At 34.3% G+C, this 16,276-nt stretch overlaps 3 protein-coding genes across 5 annotated transcripts; 1 reads left to right on the plus strand and 2 right to left on the minus strand.

Annotated features, from left to right (window-relative positions):
* Positions 1-499: 499 nt before the first annotated feature.
* On the minus strand, positions 500-4,491 carry LOC103489544 (glutamate--glyoxylate aminotransferase 2-like). Its single transcript, XM_051090883.1, has 11 exons — positions 4,375-4,491; positions 3,884-3,949; positions 3,406-3,523; positions 2,893-2,974; positions 2,641-2,728; positions 2,357-2,515; positions 2,073-2,246; positions 1,857-1,988; positions 1,695-1,760; positions 1,536-1,600; positions 500-608 (listed from the first exon to the last, which is right to left on the minus strand). The coding sequence occupies exons 1-11, from the start codon at positions 4,489-4,491 to the stop codon at positions 500-502; spliced, it is 1,176 nt and encodes a 391-aa protein (XP_050946840.1).
* A 4,797-nt stretch (positions 4,492-9,288) lies between these two features.
* LOC103488933 (small heat shock protein, chloroplastic-like) lies at positions 9,289-10,512 on the plus strand. The gene is made up of 2 exons (XM_008447887.3): positions 9,289-9,762; positions 9,841-10,512. The coding sequence occupies exons 1-2, from the start codon at positions 9,549-9,551 to the stop codon at positions 10,317-10,319; spliced, it is 693 nt and encodes a 230-aa protein (XP_008446109.1). The 5' UTR covers positions 9,289-9,548; the 3' UTR covers positions 10,320-10,512.
* A 734-nt stretch (positions 10,513-11,246) lies between these two features.
* LOC103488931 (E3 ubiquitin-protein ligase AIRP2-like) lies at positions 11,247-13,078 on the minus strand. Of its 3 annotated transcripts, XM_008447884.3 has the most exons (5): positions 12,918-13,078; positions 12,401-12,563; positions 12,187-12,253; positions 11,895-12,105; positions 11,247-11,773 (listed from the first exon to the last, which is right to left on the minus strand). In XM_008447884.3, exons 1-5 carry the CDS (start codon positions 12,998-13,000, stop codon positions 11,566-11,568), a joined length of 732 nt encoding a protein of 243 aa, XP_008446106.1. In that variant the 5' UTR covers positions 13,001-13,078; the 3' UTR covers positions 11,247-11,565. The 3 variants fall into 3 exon arrangements, with proteins under 3 accessions (XP_008446106.1, XP_050947194.1, XP_050947192.1); XM_051091237.1 differs by having other exon boundaries at positions 11,895-12,253; positions 12,781-12,918; XM_051091235.1 differs by lacking the exon at positions 12,918-13,078 and adding an exon at positions 12,670-12,891 and having other exon boundaries at positions 11,895-12,253.
* Positions 13,079-16,276: the final 3,198 nt, after the last annotated feature.

Below are 16,276 nucleotides of genomic sequence, written 5' to 3' on the forward strand. Positions count from 1 at the left end.
CAAATCAACGATGAAGCCACTTTACTAGAAAATGAGGCGCACGGTTCCATAAAGAAAAGAATTTTTACTATAAAAGAAGAGAGAAAAAAAGTTTAAACCATAGCATTGCATTCCTCAGTTAGATTTGTCAATTTTAAACTTTTTTTCCCTATTATCTTCATTAATCTTGCAATTTGTAGGTTTCTTCCCCAAGTGCTCGGCAAAGTAGTTTATCAAGAGCTGCTTTTCCCCCCCTTATCCAGTATTCCATATTCCTCAACTTTCAGATTTCAACAAAGTTCTTCACTCAATTTCCTCATCATCACTTACAAAGTGCAATCCAATATCAAAATTCCAAAGAAAAAGAGTAAAAGATCACATCCAATCCAATAGAATAATTAAGTTCTCATAGTAAGGTTAGAATATGTATTTCTTGCAAAAGCTTTACAGTAACTGAAGAGTACATAGCGAATCCGGATCGAGCCAAGGAAGCTGTCCCGATCACATTCTTGAATAACCACTATGCCCCATATTCCTCCATGAATCCATCGTTGAACTTCTTGAAACTTGCCATGATTTCAGGCATGTCTTCCTCAGCTGGTAAGATTGTTGTCCTCAAATGGAACACCCTAAAGGGAAAAAGATCAGCCAATTCCAATGTTCAAACCAAAATGCATGAATAAAAATTAGTACATGGCCGAGATACGAGAAGATCATGTTATGGTTTCTATAGTTCGGAAGGCAATGTAGTTGATTATTTAACAGAACAAATACTTGTCGATCAAGAAATTTTGTAAAAGCACTGATAATATTACCCTTCTTTCTGCCCAAACACTGATAATAAGTTTGCCATTTCAATTTTTTGTTTTTGTTTTTTCCCCCTGTTTTTTGAATCAGTTTTTAAATTTTTGTTTATTGAACACAAAAACCATATATGTTTGGTAACTGATTTTGTTTTTTGTTTTTGAAAAATAAAATGTATTTTTTAAAAGCTTCTTTTCTTTTTTCTTTTTTCTTCTTCATTTTAAAAACAAGTTTCTTGTTTGAAAAGCAAAAAAGTTAATTAGTCACCAAACATAGCTGTTTTTCAAAAATTAATTTTCGAAAACAAATGAGTTGTCAAACAGATCTTTGTAATTTTTAGTTAGATTTGTTGATGTATATCAACTTTGGAATAACTAAGGCCATGTTTATTACCAATTTGTTTTTAGTTTGTGAAATTTATGCTTCTACCGAACTTTCTTACCACGGTTTTCATTATTTTTAAAGAAACGTTTGAATTCTTAGTTAAATTTGAAACAACGAAAACAAGTTTTTTAAAACTATTTTTTTTCAGTTTTTACAACTTGAATTGTGTTTTGGAAAACATCGGTAAAAAGTGTATAACCGTACAAAATACTTATGAGTGGGAGTCATGCTTACAAGCTTAATCTCTAAAAACAAAAAATCAACAAACCGTTGTCAAACAAGACCCCAACTAATGAAATGAATTCTTAGAGAAACGAGATGTAACCATTAAAGAGGAGGGGAGAAAATTTATAAGATGTTAGCCTCACCTTTCGCTAATATACTGATCATATGAAAAATCATCGGGCTTGGGAGGATTGACCATCAAACCCATCTGCAAAACATAAAGCAAGTTTCTGTTTGAGAAATTTCTGGTGTGCCAGATGAAAATGTTAATAATAAACATATAACACGTTCAGTTGACTCACAAATATCTGGGCAAGAACGTTTGGGCTGAGTGATATAGAAGCAACTTTATATATTTCATCAACCGTCTGCAACATTGGACAATCTAAATTTACATCGAGTTTCATAAAAATGTTGAAAGGAAACCTACAAAATTGAGCAGTGATCTTATAAAGTAATCAAACCCTTGGAGGAATGTTGGTCATCTCAAAGTATCCCCCACGTTGTCCACATTCTCCCCAATATCCTTTTGACACGGTGTGAAAAGAAATAAGCTGCAGCTCATTGCTAATAGGTGGACCCATATCTCGTAATACCTGAGAGATGCAATGGATTATATCAGCAAGTTGAAAACCAGACCCGAAAAAAAAACTGTTGAGACTCAAACATGACCACTTTACCTTTCTAGAACTAATGAAAGGGCGTTCGTCTTGGTATACATTTTGCTGATACACCTCATCTCCGAGTAAGACCAAATTCTCTTGGAAACAGAAGTTCAGAATCTCTCTCAGATTTGCTTCACTAAGGCATTGGCCAGTGGGGTTGCCAGGATTTATAATCACCATAGCTCTTACCTAACCAGAAACCAAAGAATAAGGCACAAGTTATTGGTATGGCATCAACTAAAGATATAAACAGACTCAATATATAAATGTTTAATGAGAAATATGGGAAATGGACTAACATTAATTCCTTTGGAGCGAGCCTGCGCGACTGACTGGCGAAGATCATTAATGTCAAGACCCCAATTTGCAGTCTCTTCTAGGTAGTATGGAACAAGAGAGCCCCCAAAGAGTGCAATAGTAGCTGAGTAAAGAGGGTATTGCGGAACCGGGACCAAAATCTGATAAAGCATCAATTTAAACTTAACAATGTAGACAGTGTGATGCAAATGGAGAAAAGCTATTCGAGTAACATATTTTGCAAGAGAAAGCAATCAAATTCTCATGATCGGTCAAGAAATAGTACCCCATCCCCTTCACCACGGATAATAGTGTTCAATATCTGCATTACACCCTTACTAGCGCCATCAGTGAGGTATATGAGTTCTGGATCACTGTCATGAGAGCAATGAACATCAAGCATTTTCTAACTGTTTTAAAAAAATACATATTTTTAAGTGAAAGGAATATGTTTTAAGTGCTTTAAATGATTTTCCAAACAGGTCCTAACTCACACAAATGATAAGATTCGAGTAGATATCATCATTATTTTTATTACCTTGGATAGCCATCTCGCCTTCCTATAAAGTCTGCTACTTCCTTCCTGATTGCAGGAATTCCTCGGGAATCGCTGTAAGCACCTAGAAGTATTTTGATAGGGTTAAATGCCAATCAATTATATGTAGCTTCTAGAAGATCTTAACTTCTGTGAAACTGATTTCAGAACTTTCTGAACTAGCTATACTTCCAAGTCCCTCCATGTAGTAAATAAAAGGAAATTGAGAAATTGATGTTGTCAAGTTTATAAAACTTTAACAAACTAAATAATGTAGACTAAGAAAAGGATAAATGTGGTCCTGAGACCCAATGCTTATATGCAAGATTTTTGTGGTCATAGAGAAGCTTGTATGTACGAATGGTGAAAATATTACAGAAAACAAAATTCGAAACTAAAGCTGTCCTATGTGTCTTTGCTTTTATGATTTCGTGAAACCCCATCCTTCCCAGCAAGATCGTTCACAATGATTAATCCAAAATCACTCTAACTTATGAAATCAAATTAAGAAATTACCTAGGCCTCCCGGAATCAAGGAGAGGTAACTTTTGGCTCGTGCAATAGCATCAGCAGGAAATATTAATCCTACATTAGGATCTTCCAACAAAAAGGGAGCTTGGCAAAGAGCAACAACCTGCATGAGTAAGAGTTTGGAAGTATTTATGGTAACCATAGGAACAGGAGTTGAATTTGATCCCGAAAGAAACCAAAAAATGGTAAATTACAAGTTTAGTTCCAGAACTTTTTGAGTTGTGTCTACTTAGTCCCTAAATTTAAAAAGTATCTTATAAGTCTTTCAAGTTTTAGATCTATGTCTATTTGCTTCCTAAACATTTAGGAATTTAGATACAAAATTAAAGGTTCAAAGTTCTACTAAAATGTTTATGAAGTTTAAAGATCTACAAGACACTTATGGACCCGTCAGATATAAATTTGATAAGTCGATGGACTAAACTTGTAATTTAACCAACAACAGAAGGAAAAAAAATCCAACCTGACGTGGAAAAGTCAATGGCTTCTGTCCAAGAGCATGAGGATTTCCGACATTTGTGAAAATAATCTGCAGAGTTTTTGAAATTATGAGCATTATAAGTGTTCAGGCTAGAAAAGTTACTTCAAAACTCCAAATAGCCCAAACAAAATTGAAACATAAAATATAAAATAACAGGCATACTGGGTGTGCAACCAAAGTCCCACCTTGGCTAGATAACAAGAAGATCTTAAGTATATAAGTAGGAGACAATACCTTCATTAGGTGTGAGGTGTTTTGAACGAAGCTAAAAGCAAAGTCTCTAGAGCTTATGCTCAAGTGGCTAATATCATATCATTTAAAAGTTGCATGCTAAGTTTATTCCAAGAACTTAGTAACAAGTCACAATAGGATAAAGCATTGATCAAAGGTAAAACATAACCAATTAAACAAACTCCTCAAACAATCGATATACGATTGACAGAAATATGATTAGATGAAAAGAAACTTTATACCTTTTTTCCTTCTTTCTGAAGCTCCGAAGCTCGCAGATATAGTTCTCCTCTAACAGCATACTGAGCCTTCTTCACAGTTTCATTAATTGACTCATAGTCTAGTGCCTTTTGTGACATGATGCTTTATTTAACCTCTTGTAGCTGTTACTCCAATACAGGCAAAAAAGCTGCAATGTATCAAACATAATTTTTAGATACAAAACACCAAGACCTTATCAAACATGATCTAAAATATATGCCAACCTATCTATTTAATGGTTAGCTTAAGCATTTGAATTTAGTGGTCACTCAACATGGTATCAGAGTGAGAGAGTCCACTTTGTATTGACCCTCCCAACCAATATGCCAGTTCATGGGTTGAGTTTCGTGTATGGTATGAACATCTAATCCCCAAATATGAGAAGTTTTATGTTACTTATGAAAATAAATACGAGGAAAACAGCAATAAACTCCCATTAACAGACCCATAACATTTCAAGCTACTAGAATCCATTCTTCCAATGTTGATTAACAAAGAGAACCATGTCCTCGAAGCAATCTAATGCATGCAAAATAATAGACCAAAAAACTTAGAACTCTTTTAATTTCTGAATTGACAAATTAACACGAAAATTAGCAGTTAAACACAAACATATATGCAAAGAAGATAATTTACCCAATGGAAACGAAACACTCCCCAATCGAGTTCAACAGTAAACAGAGAAAATAGTGGTGACTAATCAGATTAGGCGAAGAACTTCGAGAGGGGAAGTCGTTAGGGAGTGCAGCGATATTCGAAATTATGAGCAGGGGCTCATTATTTTAGATGGATATTCGAACGTAACGATGCACCAGAACCACTGAAATTTGGAATGGAGATTTTTCCATATCGAAAATTTGAAGAGATAACGTTGAAGCAGCTAAAGTGTGGCGGAGCTTCAAGCAGAAAGCTCAGTTTCGATAGACTACAGAATTTTGGCGGTTCTGTTTCTTTGGCTCAGTTGTCATATTTGGACAATGAAATTGGCAAGTAGTGACGGGTGTTCATTTTTAAAAAAAGATGTCAAATCGTAAAACTAACCTATAAATACGGCAGTAATCACAATTATATCTTCAAACAAAATTTCCCTCCAAATTTGGTTCTTTTTCTTTATACCAACGTCAGTTAAAGCAAAATTTTGGTTGATATTAAAATTTGATCTTAAATTTATAATAGTCCTAGGAATTAGACCATTAAATAGATAAAACTTGTACCATCTAACTTACGCACAATAATTTCTACAATTATGTAAATTTGGAAGTTCGTTTTTTTTATAATTGAGAGTTTGAGGGTTAGATTCCATTTTGACCTCATCATTACTACTACCATCATATTTAAAAACGTGTATTTTTGCAATTTACCGTTACAAAACGGGAGAAAAATAAAATAACATTAATTTGATTAAAAAAAAAACTTTGATGCAATATGATGCACTCATATTAGGGATAAATCACACAAATTTATTAATTGAAGCCGTATTATAGTAGCATGGTGTTTCATTGTATTTGATCGTCTTTTTTTGTTTGGAATAACATGTATCGAACAACTAAGCAAATGTTGAGGCCAAAATCCTCACTTGCAAGAAGATATCACCAACTAGAAAAATCATCTCAACAACAATGAGATTTGGGCTCATTTGCATCCCAACAAACGAACATATTATGTGATCTTCTAATATGCCTAAAACGATCCTCTTGATTATTGCACTTCTATGATCAAAATAGCATCTACCACTGCTTTAAGTGGAGTTATTATCTCATCCTCCCCATTTCAACGGTTGGATGGTTGTCCAACTATCTAAATCCACCACTAATTGACAATTGTCCAATATTCACCATTGCTCGGACACCATCCTCTTCCATAAGAAACTCTAAAAAGCAACACATCAAAAAGTTCCATGCATAAACCTCCTACTAACAACAACAAGGGCACCCCTATGATCCACAAACACCCAACTAACATCACTTTTACGAGCCACTTTGCCTCAAGCACCATCACAAAGACAACACTAGCACCACTCCTAAAGACAATCCCACATCATTGGTTGATTGTTATTACTATACATCATCGTCCCCATTTGACCACATCACTTACAACATAATTCATCAAATTATATATATATATATCATTTTCGACATAATTCATAGAATCAATTTCATTATTATGTTATTATCTTTTTCCCTTTTTTGCAAATATAATTTTCTAAAAATAACATATGAAAGTTAAAAGGGTCAAATTGCAATTATTCAAAATCCAAGAATATAATTGACATATATATACAAAGTAAGGTGGTCTTTGGCGTTGGATATAATGTAACAAATAATTTGCAATTAACAAATCCATCGACCTTTTTTTCCATTTTTGTCGTAACTAAAACAAATTTCTAATTTTTTAACGGAGTAGGAAACGAGTCGGACGTCACAGAAAGGGCAAAAAAAAATACAGCCAGCCTTGGAATTTTCACGTACGTAGGTGGGCAACGTCATCGTTAGCTATATTTACATTTTTACCCACCAGAAAACCCACGTGGTTTTAGAGCCTCAGGGGTATTTTTGACTGCATAGGCCTCTTTGTACCGGCAACCGGAACAAACTTTATACAGTTAAAAGGCCACCCCAAGTGCAGCAAAAAACGGCGCCAGTCACGAGAGTCACATCCGCCATATGGCGGCAAATCGCCCCCTTCGCTTTCCTTTCAAAAACCCTAACACACTCCTTAATTCCTCCCGAAATTCATCGTCGGTGCCATTTTCTAGAACATATGCCATCGGAGATTCGAAGATCAAGAACCGCATTGCGTGTGAGATCAAGAATTTCGAGAATACTTATCAGTGGACTATCGAAAGCGTTCCTGGTACTACTGATTCTTTTTGCTCAATTCAAAATTCTGCTTCTATTTCGACCTCCGTTCCAATGGCTGCTGCCTCCGCCGCCGTCGCGGCTTTGGAATTGACTTCTAAAACCGACGCCAAGAAGATCTGCCTCTTTTTCTGCCCGGAGACGAAGACTCTTGCGGAGAAATTAATCGCTGACGAGTCTGATGGAATTGATCTGCGTAGTATCTCATGGAGGTTAGTTAGATTGCTTTAGCCATGCTGGAGGAAATATATTCGATAGTGTTTCATTTGTGCGTTAATTTTAGTTCTGAATACGAATTATCGATGTGACGTTCCGGAATGATCAAATGTGATTTTAGTTGTCGATTTCCATTTCAGACCTTAAATTATTGTATTTTATTTATTCATTTAGTGCATGCCCTTATTACTGCCTCATTAAATTCCTTCTTTTTTCTAGAAACAATATATGGGGTGATGAAATGGAACTTCTAAAGTGTACAACTTTTTGCTAGTTGAGGGGTCATACTTATTTTGGCTTACTTCATTAACAAAGAAAGGTTTGATAATTATGATTATTCCGGTAAAGTTTATATTAGAGTCGGTTCTCTAGTTACTTACCAACTCTTGTAACAGTGGCTATATCTTTGCCATCTTTTGCACATATAATTATTAGATAATAGGGATAGTTGCAAATGTAGCAATTATATTCAAAATAATTAAGGATATAACAACATTTAAAAAAATTGTAAATATAGCAAAATTTGTTAAAATCTATCAATGATAGGAGTCTATCACCGATAGACAATGTAACAAATGTTGGTCTATCACTGAAGGAGTCTATGAACGATAAAAGTCTATCACCGATAGATTTTGCTATATTTACAATTTGTTTAAAATGTTGTTACATAGTTAATAATTATTCTAATAATTGCTATCCATTCTAATTACCCTTTTCTTTTCCAACGTGATTGTGCACCATAAATTAAATATAATGTGACTTATGATTAGCCCAAATGTCAATAGAAAGCTCAAGTCCACTTAGTTGAGTCCAATGGGACAAGTCCATCACCACCCTAACTTATAAATCCCACCTCAAAACTTTATAAATAAAATATTCTATTTAATTGACGGGATAGAAATTTTATACTTCAGAGACATTGAAAGAATTCTTCCTACGATCAAAAGACTCCTAAACCCTGAAATCGACTGCTTTTTGAAGATACAAATCTTTAGGATATACAAATATTCTTCCAAGACTTTGGCTTCGAAAACATCACTGACTCTATTTGTTCAAATTAAGTATATGAATTCAATTGAGAGAGAATAAGATGATCGAATAGTATAGAACAAGTCACATTACATCATATCAAATCAATGTAAATACAAGTTTAACTCCCCAAAACATGTTTCAATTATACTTTAAAAAACAATTATATGGTTAACACCATTTTCTTTTAATGAAATACGCAATTTGATAATTATAATAGATAGCATTTTTAGAATAATTATTAAGTATGTAGTAATATTTTTAAAAAAATTGCAAATATAACAAAGTCTATTAATGATAAATTTCTGTCGCTCATAAACTCTTATGGTTTGTCAGTGATAAATCAACATTTGTTACATGATCTATTAGTGATAAACTTCTATTGTCGATAGATTTTGACAATTTTCTATTACATGTGTAGTTTTGTTTAAAATGTTGTTATAAATTTAATTATTTTGAATAACTGTTATATTTACAATTATCCATACAAAAAAAGTGTTAATATACTTGATATAATAATTAGTTCGGGTCTAAACTAATACATCTATTGAAGTCTTGAGATGTAATTTGCTTTTATAATATATATTACAAATAAGTGTAATAAATTCTATATTTGAACTTTTTTTCTCTATATAATTCATTGTTTTTTTTTTTTTTTTTTTTGTGGATAGATATATTTTATTCTTAAAATTAAGTTAAAAGCCTAATTAAAAAATTTCCAATTATTTGATTACTACTGAATTTAGCTCATGGTTCTTATAACTAATTAGACACCTTTATTTAAGAGATGTGTAGTTGATATATTTGAATTTACGAAGTAGAATTATTAGAAATAGAAGAGAGGATAATTGTGTTGGATGGCTAAAATTTCTGGAGAGATCTAGAACGAAAGGAGGTTCCAGTTCCTTCCATCTCCAGACCCTCCTTCTCCATCCTTTTATAACTCCAACAATGTCGATTTTCTCATCACCTAAAACTTCCTTAACACGATCCTCATTCCTACTACTGCCTACAACTCACTTCAAACTTCGCTTTTACAAAGTTCCGTTTGAATGGCTCAAGCAGTATCAAATCTTACTCGATTCGTCTCCTTTACCCCTACCAAAGCCGCCTCCAATGATCCCAAGAAGTTTGTTCGTAGAAGTAACGTCAAAGCCGTGGCAGGGGATGGCAGAGATAATCTCGATCACTTACAGAGAACTATTGGAAAGGAAAAACAAACAACTCAGCCACCGAAGAAACGAGTAGCTCCTGTTGCTCCAATTGGTAATTAATCTGACGGCGACAACTGTACTTTTTGCTTTTGGTTTATTTTTGTTAATTGTTTGTGTTTGTTTTTTCTAGGGCTTTGGGATCGATTTCCGACGGCGAGAACGGTACAGCAAATGATGGAGACAATGGAGAGGATAATGGATGATCCTTTTGCTTACTCGGGAGCATGGCCATCGCCTCCATTTACCAGCGAAGGAGCTGGGTACAGTAGGGGAAGAACTCCATGGGAGATCAAGGAAGGGGAAAATGAGTATAAGATGAGGTTTGACATGCCGGGTATGACGAAGAACGATGTGAAGGTGTGGGTGGAGGAGAAGATGTTGGTTGTGAAGGCTGAGAAGGTGAAGAAGGCTGGTGAAGAAAATGGAAAGGTTGAAGAAGAAGAAGGAGATTGGTCTGCTAAAAGCTATGGAAAATATAGTAGCAGAATTGCTTTGCCTGAGAATGTTCAATTTGAGCAGATTAAGGCAGAGGTAAAGGATGGGGTTTTGTACATAACAATACCAAAGGCTATGGCTACAAGTAAAATTGTGGACATTAATGTCCAGTGAAGAGTTGGGATTAGATTTTGAGAGTAGGTGTAGTTATTTTTTGCTGCTTTCAGTTTCAAAGAACCTGATGTAAACAGTTATGAAGATGAAGTTCTTGCAATTTCATCCTGGCTTTTGTAATCTATATTAAACAAAGCTTCGATGTGAACATTTGGCATTACTGATGGAATGATACCTTTAGTTACCTGTTAAACGCAACTGCTATGAATTTTGTTTTGAGAGAATTGGTTCATCAGAATTTTGAAGAACCGTGGTCCCTTTCTCTTGACTGAATATTCGTAGCTGAAGCGTTACTTCAGGAGTTATGTTATTGCTTTATTGCTTTCAGAAAATGAAGCTGAACATGAATGCCGCGTTAGAGTTTTAGAGAGATGAATCAGAATGCCAATCTTCAGGTGTAAGTTGTTTAGGATGATTCTCTTATCTCTATCTGTTGCCCAGTTAAGTGGTAGAGCCAATACTTCCGTATGAACAAAACCCTCAATGGATTATTTAGAATCAAGAAACTTTCACTATTTCACAACAATTTAAGCAGACCCGAGTTTCCTATTTGGACAGATAAATTTCAGGAACGACAAGCCAGTTTTTTCTTCACTGAATTAGTCTGTTAATTTATGATTGAAACAATAGTATATCCGATCCCACAATAGGATCAAAACGCATCTGGGGAACAAGCTCTCTCAAGGATGGGTCAGTGTCTTGTAGTTGTCTGAACTCGACACGAGCCACCAGTGGTATCAATTATTACTCTATACTTAACCTTATTCTTAATCTACTTTCATTGTTATGGCCCCATCTGTATTATGTTGAATTATTTACTAAAAATTTGAAGTTGATTACGTTGTTGAAATGACAATGCTCTATTAGTAATTCATATGGTATAAGGTAGACACGTTGAATTTGTACAGAGTAACTGAATGCAAGCGCTGAGAAAGGAGAAAAGAAACCATTGGATTAGCTGTAGGAATCATACAGATAAATGCTCTCTCATTCTCTCTCTATCTTTCTATCTTGCAATCTCGTGAATCTGTACAGATGATATTAGCAGAGAATCAAGCTTACACAATAGTTTGGATACGATCTAGATGACTGTCTTGTACTTGAGAAGCCATTGTTTTGACATCTCCTATTATCCAATTTGTAGATTTCCAGAATCTTCCTCCCATGTTGCGAAGGGGGTTCCCTCAACTGAAGTTATATACAAGTCTTGTCAAGGAGTCGGATAATGTTTCTTTCTTCTGATGGATCACAACATATAATCTGGTATAAAAATATTCATGTCTGGTTGAAATAGTGGGAGGCTTTCGGTGTAAAGGTAGAAATGTAATAAATTTTCCTTGGCAAGAGTTTCGGAGTCGATGATTTCAGTATCGCTTGTAAGAATCCATAGATCCCTGGTGCTCAACCTATTTAGACAGTTACGACAGAATGGACAGGAACGTGATCTCGCACTCCTGAAAACATGATTACCAGAGGGAGATTTCTTGTTAACTAATGATGAGCAAGGCGTACAACAGTAATTTTGAACTTGGGAAGAAAGAAAATTTGGTGTAAATTGGCCACTATTGAGATTACCAGTCTTTAAAGCAGTTGAGGCACATCGAATGACCACAATTTGGCAAGACGACATCTCTACAGTTCTCCATGCATATCCCACACTCTTCATCCCTCTGAAGATCTTCATTAGATAGCTTTTGTTCATCCTCTGTTATCTTCCTAGGCGAAGTCTCTTCTTTTGAATCAACACGCCCACTTTGAAGTTGCCTGAGTGAAGGGTATATTACAGCTGCCATGGTTTCGATAGTAAATAATTTTGAACCAATCTGCTCGATTCTGGAAAAGAAGAAGTTAGGAGAGAAGTACGGACCATAGAACTCCTTGAGGGTGGCTTTTCTTTCTCTTGGCGACACCAACGGTTTTCCATCGACGTATACCTGCATACTTGAGTAAACATTGAAGGGGCTTTAGATTTCTTTAAACAGCTAGAAACCTTCAGGCGAGAAAGAAAAACTTCACCGAAGCTTGGGAATATGGAAGTGAAGTTGTCAATAATGCCTCAAAAATTGAGGGAAACACCTTACCTTGTACAAGAGTATGTGGAAAAGGCCCAAGAAACTTGGAACTGGATCTGTGCAATTGAAATCCATCCATTCAATCCAATGAAGAAGAAACGGAGCAAATGGGCTGTAATGCAATCTCATCTGAATACAAAACCCACCATATTCTCTCGGTAGCATAGCGGCCCTGCAAATGCAAAACCAAAACGGTTCAAACCCCATGAGAAACCCCAGGTTTCAATGTCAATACTCTACCAGTGTAACAACAAGGCTTGTATATCAGAAGTTCAGACCCATGGCAATCTTCTGGATTCTAGAATATAAAGTGGACAGAAGATGAAACTTGAGAAGAAGTCTTAAATTTAGGGAAAATGATGGAAATATCGCCAACACTTGAAAACTACCAGCAGAAAATTGGAGGAGCATTGAAATAAATCACTTGGAAGAGTTAGATGCTGAGAACAGAACCACCCCCAAAGTTGCCTCCTTATATTGCCAGGTATTTTACATTTCTTGGATTAAGCCTATGTATTATACTTACAATGTATTTGCATGTCTTATATCAGCTTCGACAGCTTTAAGAGATTCTTTAAATGAATTCCTTTTGGGTTGTTCTGGCCACATTCTTTGTTCTTTGAATTTGACAGAACAGAAAAACAAATGATAAAGAAAAAGACAAAAAGGAAGATGATCTAGAGAAAAAAAGGTGAAATGTATTTGAGGAAAGGCTTTGTCCTGTCATCTGAGAATTATAAGGGGGTAATCAAAACGAAAAGAAAACAAGAAAAGTAAAAGAATGGGGAGATGGGTAAACCTTGCTTTGATTTCAAACTTCAAACCTTGTAACACTTTAAGACAAGAAAAGGATAGGTTCTCTTGTTAAGTCTTTACCCTTTTGTTTTTCTTAACTTTCTCAACTGCAATTGGGGATTGCATTGTTTCCAAGTCAGACTTTCCTTCCTTTGCTAAAAAAAACCCAAAACCCAATAACTAAGCATTGTTAGGATAAACGTAGGATTAACTAATCCCGTAACTCATTGATTGATTGCTAAAAGTAAAACAAATAGAGGGTTATGAATTCACAAACAACATAATTGTGATTCTTCCTCGCCACTTCATTCCACCGAAAAGTGGGCTGTGGTTCTTGACCAGCAACACCCATCTTCTTCTGTCTCTTGAACGAACTCCTCCATGGATTTTAACGGTTGGACCATCTCTCTTCCTCAATACGAGTCCTTTTACTTCTAGGATGTCGACGTTTACCCTGGACCAAACCCGTCATATTTATTTAGGAAGATCAAGATCCCAATTCAAAGGTCCTTTTTTTTCTTTAAATAATAGTAATAATTATTGTTATTAGTATTGTAGGCTTGTTTTCAAATATAACGAAATGAATTTAAATAGTTATCAACGTTTAAGATGATAAATTGTTATATCAAACAAAGAATACAAGAACCAACGGTCAATCCTTCATTTTTTTCAATCCAAAGTTGAATGGAATAATTCGGGCCTAAATATTAGGATTTATAGCCAAGAAAAAAATAGGAATATTTAGCTGAAAGGACCACATTATCAAATTTCAACATCAAATATCCACACTTTTTTAAAAAAATTTAACAATCTAAATTTGGACCAATCGAACCGTGGACTATTGTCGGACTTATTTATGGCTTTTTTCTTCTCTCTTAAAATTTTTGCTTCCTTTGTCGTAGGTTTTTTTGTTCATGCTTTTGTTCGATTCAAGCAAATCTCCTTAACTTTTTATTTCAACGATTTTAGATAATTTTAATTTTTTTTTCTTTCTAAATTTTATTTTAACTGTTTAAGCATTTCATTGATATTTCTTCTCCAAATCCTTAGACTGAATCATTTCCGTTACTGTCATATCATCACGGGTTTCTACATTTTCTTTTCCATTTCTTGTATGAACAATACTCTCGTCTGATATTTCATCTTATCAAATATACTATTTTTAGGCAAAAATATATACCATGTTTATTACACAAATGTTCTACCGTTTCTTTCCTCTCCCTTGTTCTAAGGTCAATTACAGTTACGACGGATGAGGAATATAAGGAAAGCGTGAGAAGTGAGGAAGAATTCGTACAAAATAAAAAAGCAACAACATGGAGAAGCGAGAAGCAAGACGGAGGAGCGGCCTTAGAATACTTTGTTAATGCAAGCAAAAGACTTTTTTATTCTTCTAAAGCCTTGGGCTAAAATTCTCTTGGGCCTTTAAAAGGAAATCTCATCCCTACACTGATTTCAACATCAATCAGGCACTCATGGACTAAAATATTTCAAAATTGTTTAGCACAAATTGGATATGTGCCCTTGCCTTATTACCCTTATCTGGGTTGAATTTCATATGTGTGTGTGTATATATATTTGGGTTTCAGGTGTATATCTTGTCGCCAAACTTTGTTATGATTTAAACCTCTGTGGAATATTTGTGGGAATATTCACTTGAAATATAGGTAAAGTTCTTTCTGGGTGGAATGAACAAGGTTTCTTTGTCAAATATACCCATCCCATCACATTGGTCGGCGTATTTGCTTGCAATATACCCTTAATATTTTGTTATGAGATGTACCATTTAGTAGCGTGGCCTGTGGGTATCTGTTTGTTCTTTAATCCTATAAATATACTATGCCACGTATGATATATACAAATTTGTATATGTTTAATTTATAATGGCAACAGGAAATATGTTTGGTGTAAAGCTGTGTGGAGGCTGTAATGATATGTGCAGAAGCTCCAACAATTGGTTATTGAAAAAAAAAATGATACACACCGAAAGCAACCAAAAAAAAGAAAAATAATATCAATTAAAGAACGTGGTTACTCAAACTTGGTTCTAACATTTTAACAATATTACAAAACGATATCATAACTTAATAAGAAGAGAAGGTGCAATAGGGTTAAAAATTGTCTTCAATGTAATTCAATTTAAACTTATGTTATTCGGGAAATTTTGGTTTTGAAGTAGGTTACCTTTCTAAATCCCTAAAATGTGTAATTTGATTCATGATTGTTGTCAATGTATGTCGTTGATTCGTTTTAGTTGATTTATCTTACTTTACTCATCTTAGTAGTAACCTTTAGCACTATTTTGAGGATTTCTAGGGTATCGATTGATTTAGGGTTATGAGTCAATTTTGTTACTAATGGTTGTTGGGTTATCTTAAAATATGGCTATTAGTGATAGTAATTGAATAACATACTTCTCGAATTGAAAACTATGAGTGAATAAAAATTAGTGATTGATGACACCTATCATTTATATCTTTCATTTTTCGAAATAAAACTTTTAAAATTGTAATCGGTCATAAGTTGAAATTAATTTTTTGTCATCCATTCAATAGGTTGATAGAGACAATTCAGCCAAATAATTAATTCTGTTCAATTTTTTCTTCTGTCAGATTATTAATTTTCATACAGAATATTTTATTAGTAATGAAATTCTAAGATATAATCTAGAGTTTTTTGATGTTAAAAGATTAAATTTAGGCTACACTTACAAAATTGTTAATACAATCGTGATAAATATTTAGTGAGTCTTTTTATGATATCTACTTAAAGTTATAAACTATTCAGATTAATTGTTAATGAAACTATTAAAGATAACGATAACACATAAGGTTATCAACATGAACAATTTTTTTGTTCTAAAACAGTAATAATAGAGGTCTGTCATACATATAACCATAACAAAATAATGATAACTGATATAGTATAATTACATCAATCTATCTGTTTGCATTGCATCTCCTCTTTTATGATCGTAGTACTAGAAATTTTTCCATAGCTAAAGAAAAAAAGTGGGAATTTGATTCCTTGACCAATTCAAAGGTGAAAAAAATGGAAGTAGATTTCGTCATTGAGAGGGACCAAACCGAA

The sequence above is a fragment of the Cucumis melo genome, chromosome 10, assembly GCF_025177605.1.
Source record: "Cucumis melo cultivar AY chromosome 10, USDA_Cmelo_AY_1.0, whole genome shotgun sequence".
Taxonomy (NCBI): domain Eukaryota; kingdom Viridiplantae; phylum Streptophyta; class Magnoliopsida; order Cucurbitales; family Cucurbitaceae; genus Cucumis; species Cucumis melo.

Bases quoted from the DNA above. Each gene is read 5' to 3' on its own strand.
- LOC103488933 (XM_008447887.3), top strand. From the start codon at position 9,549: ATGGCTCAAGCAGTATCAAATCTTACTCGATTCGTCTCCTTTACCCCT. The intron at 9,763-9,840 runs GTAATTAATCTG...TGTTTTTTCTAG, and splicing joins AGCTCCTGTTGCTCCAATTG to GGCTTTGGGATCGATTTCCG.
- LOC103489544 (XM_051090883.1), bottom strand. From the start codon at position 4,491: ATGTCACAAAAGGCACTAGACTATGAGTCAATTAATGAAACTGTGAAG. The intron at 3,950-4,374 runs GTATAAAGTTTC...AAAACTCTGCAG, and splicing joins TTCAGAAAGAAGGAAAAAAG to ATTATTTTCACAAATGTCGG. The intron at 2,975-3,405 runs GTAATTTCTTAA...AAATACTTCTAG, and splicing joins CTTGATTCCGGGAGGCCTAG to GTGCTTACAGCGATTCCCGA.
- LOC103488931 (XM_008447884.3), bottom strand. From the start codon at position 13,000: ATGTGGCCAGAACAACCCAAAAGGAATTCATTTAAAGAATCTCTTAAA. The intron at 12,106-12,186 runs GTCCGTACTTCT...AAACCATGGCAG, and splicing joins CACCCTCAAGGAGTTCTATG to CTGTAATATACCCTTCACTC. The intron at 11,774-11,894 runs GTAATCTCAATA...TCATGTTTTCAG, and splicing joins CTCAACTGCTTTAAAGACTG to GAGTGCGAGATCACGTTCCT.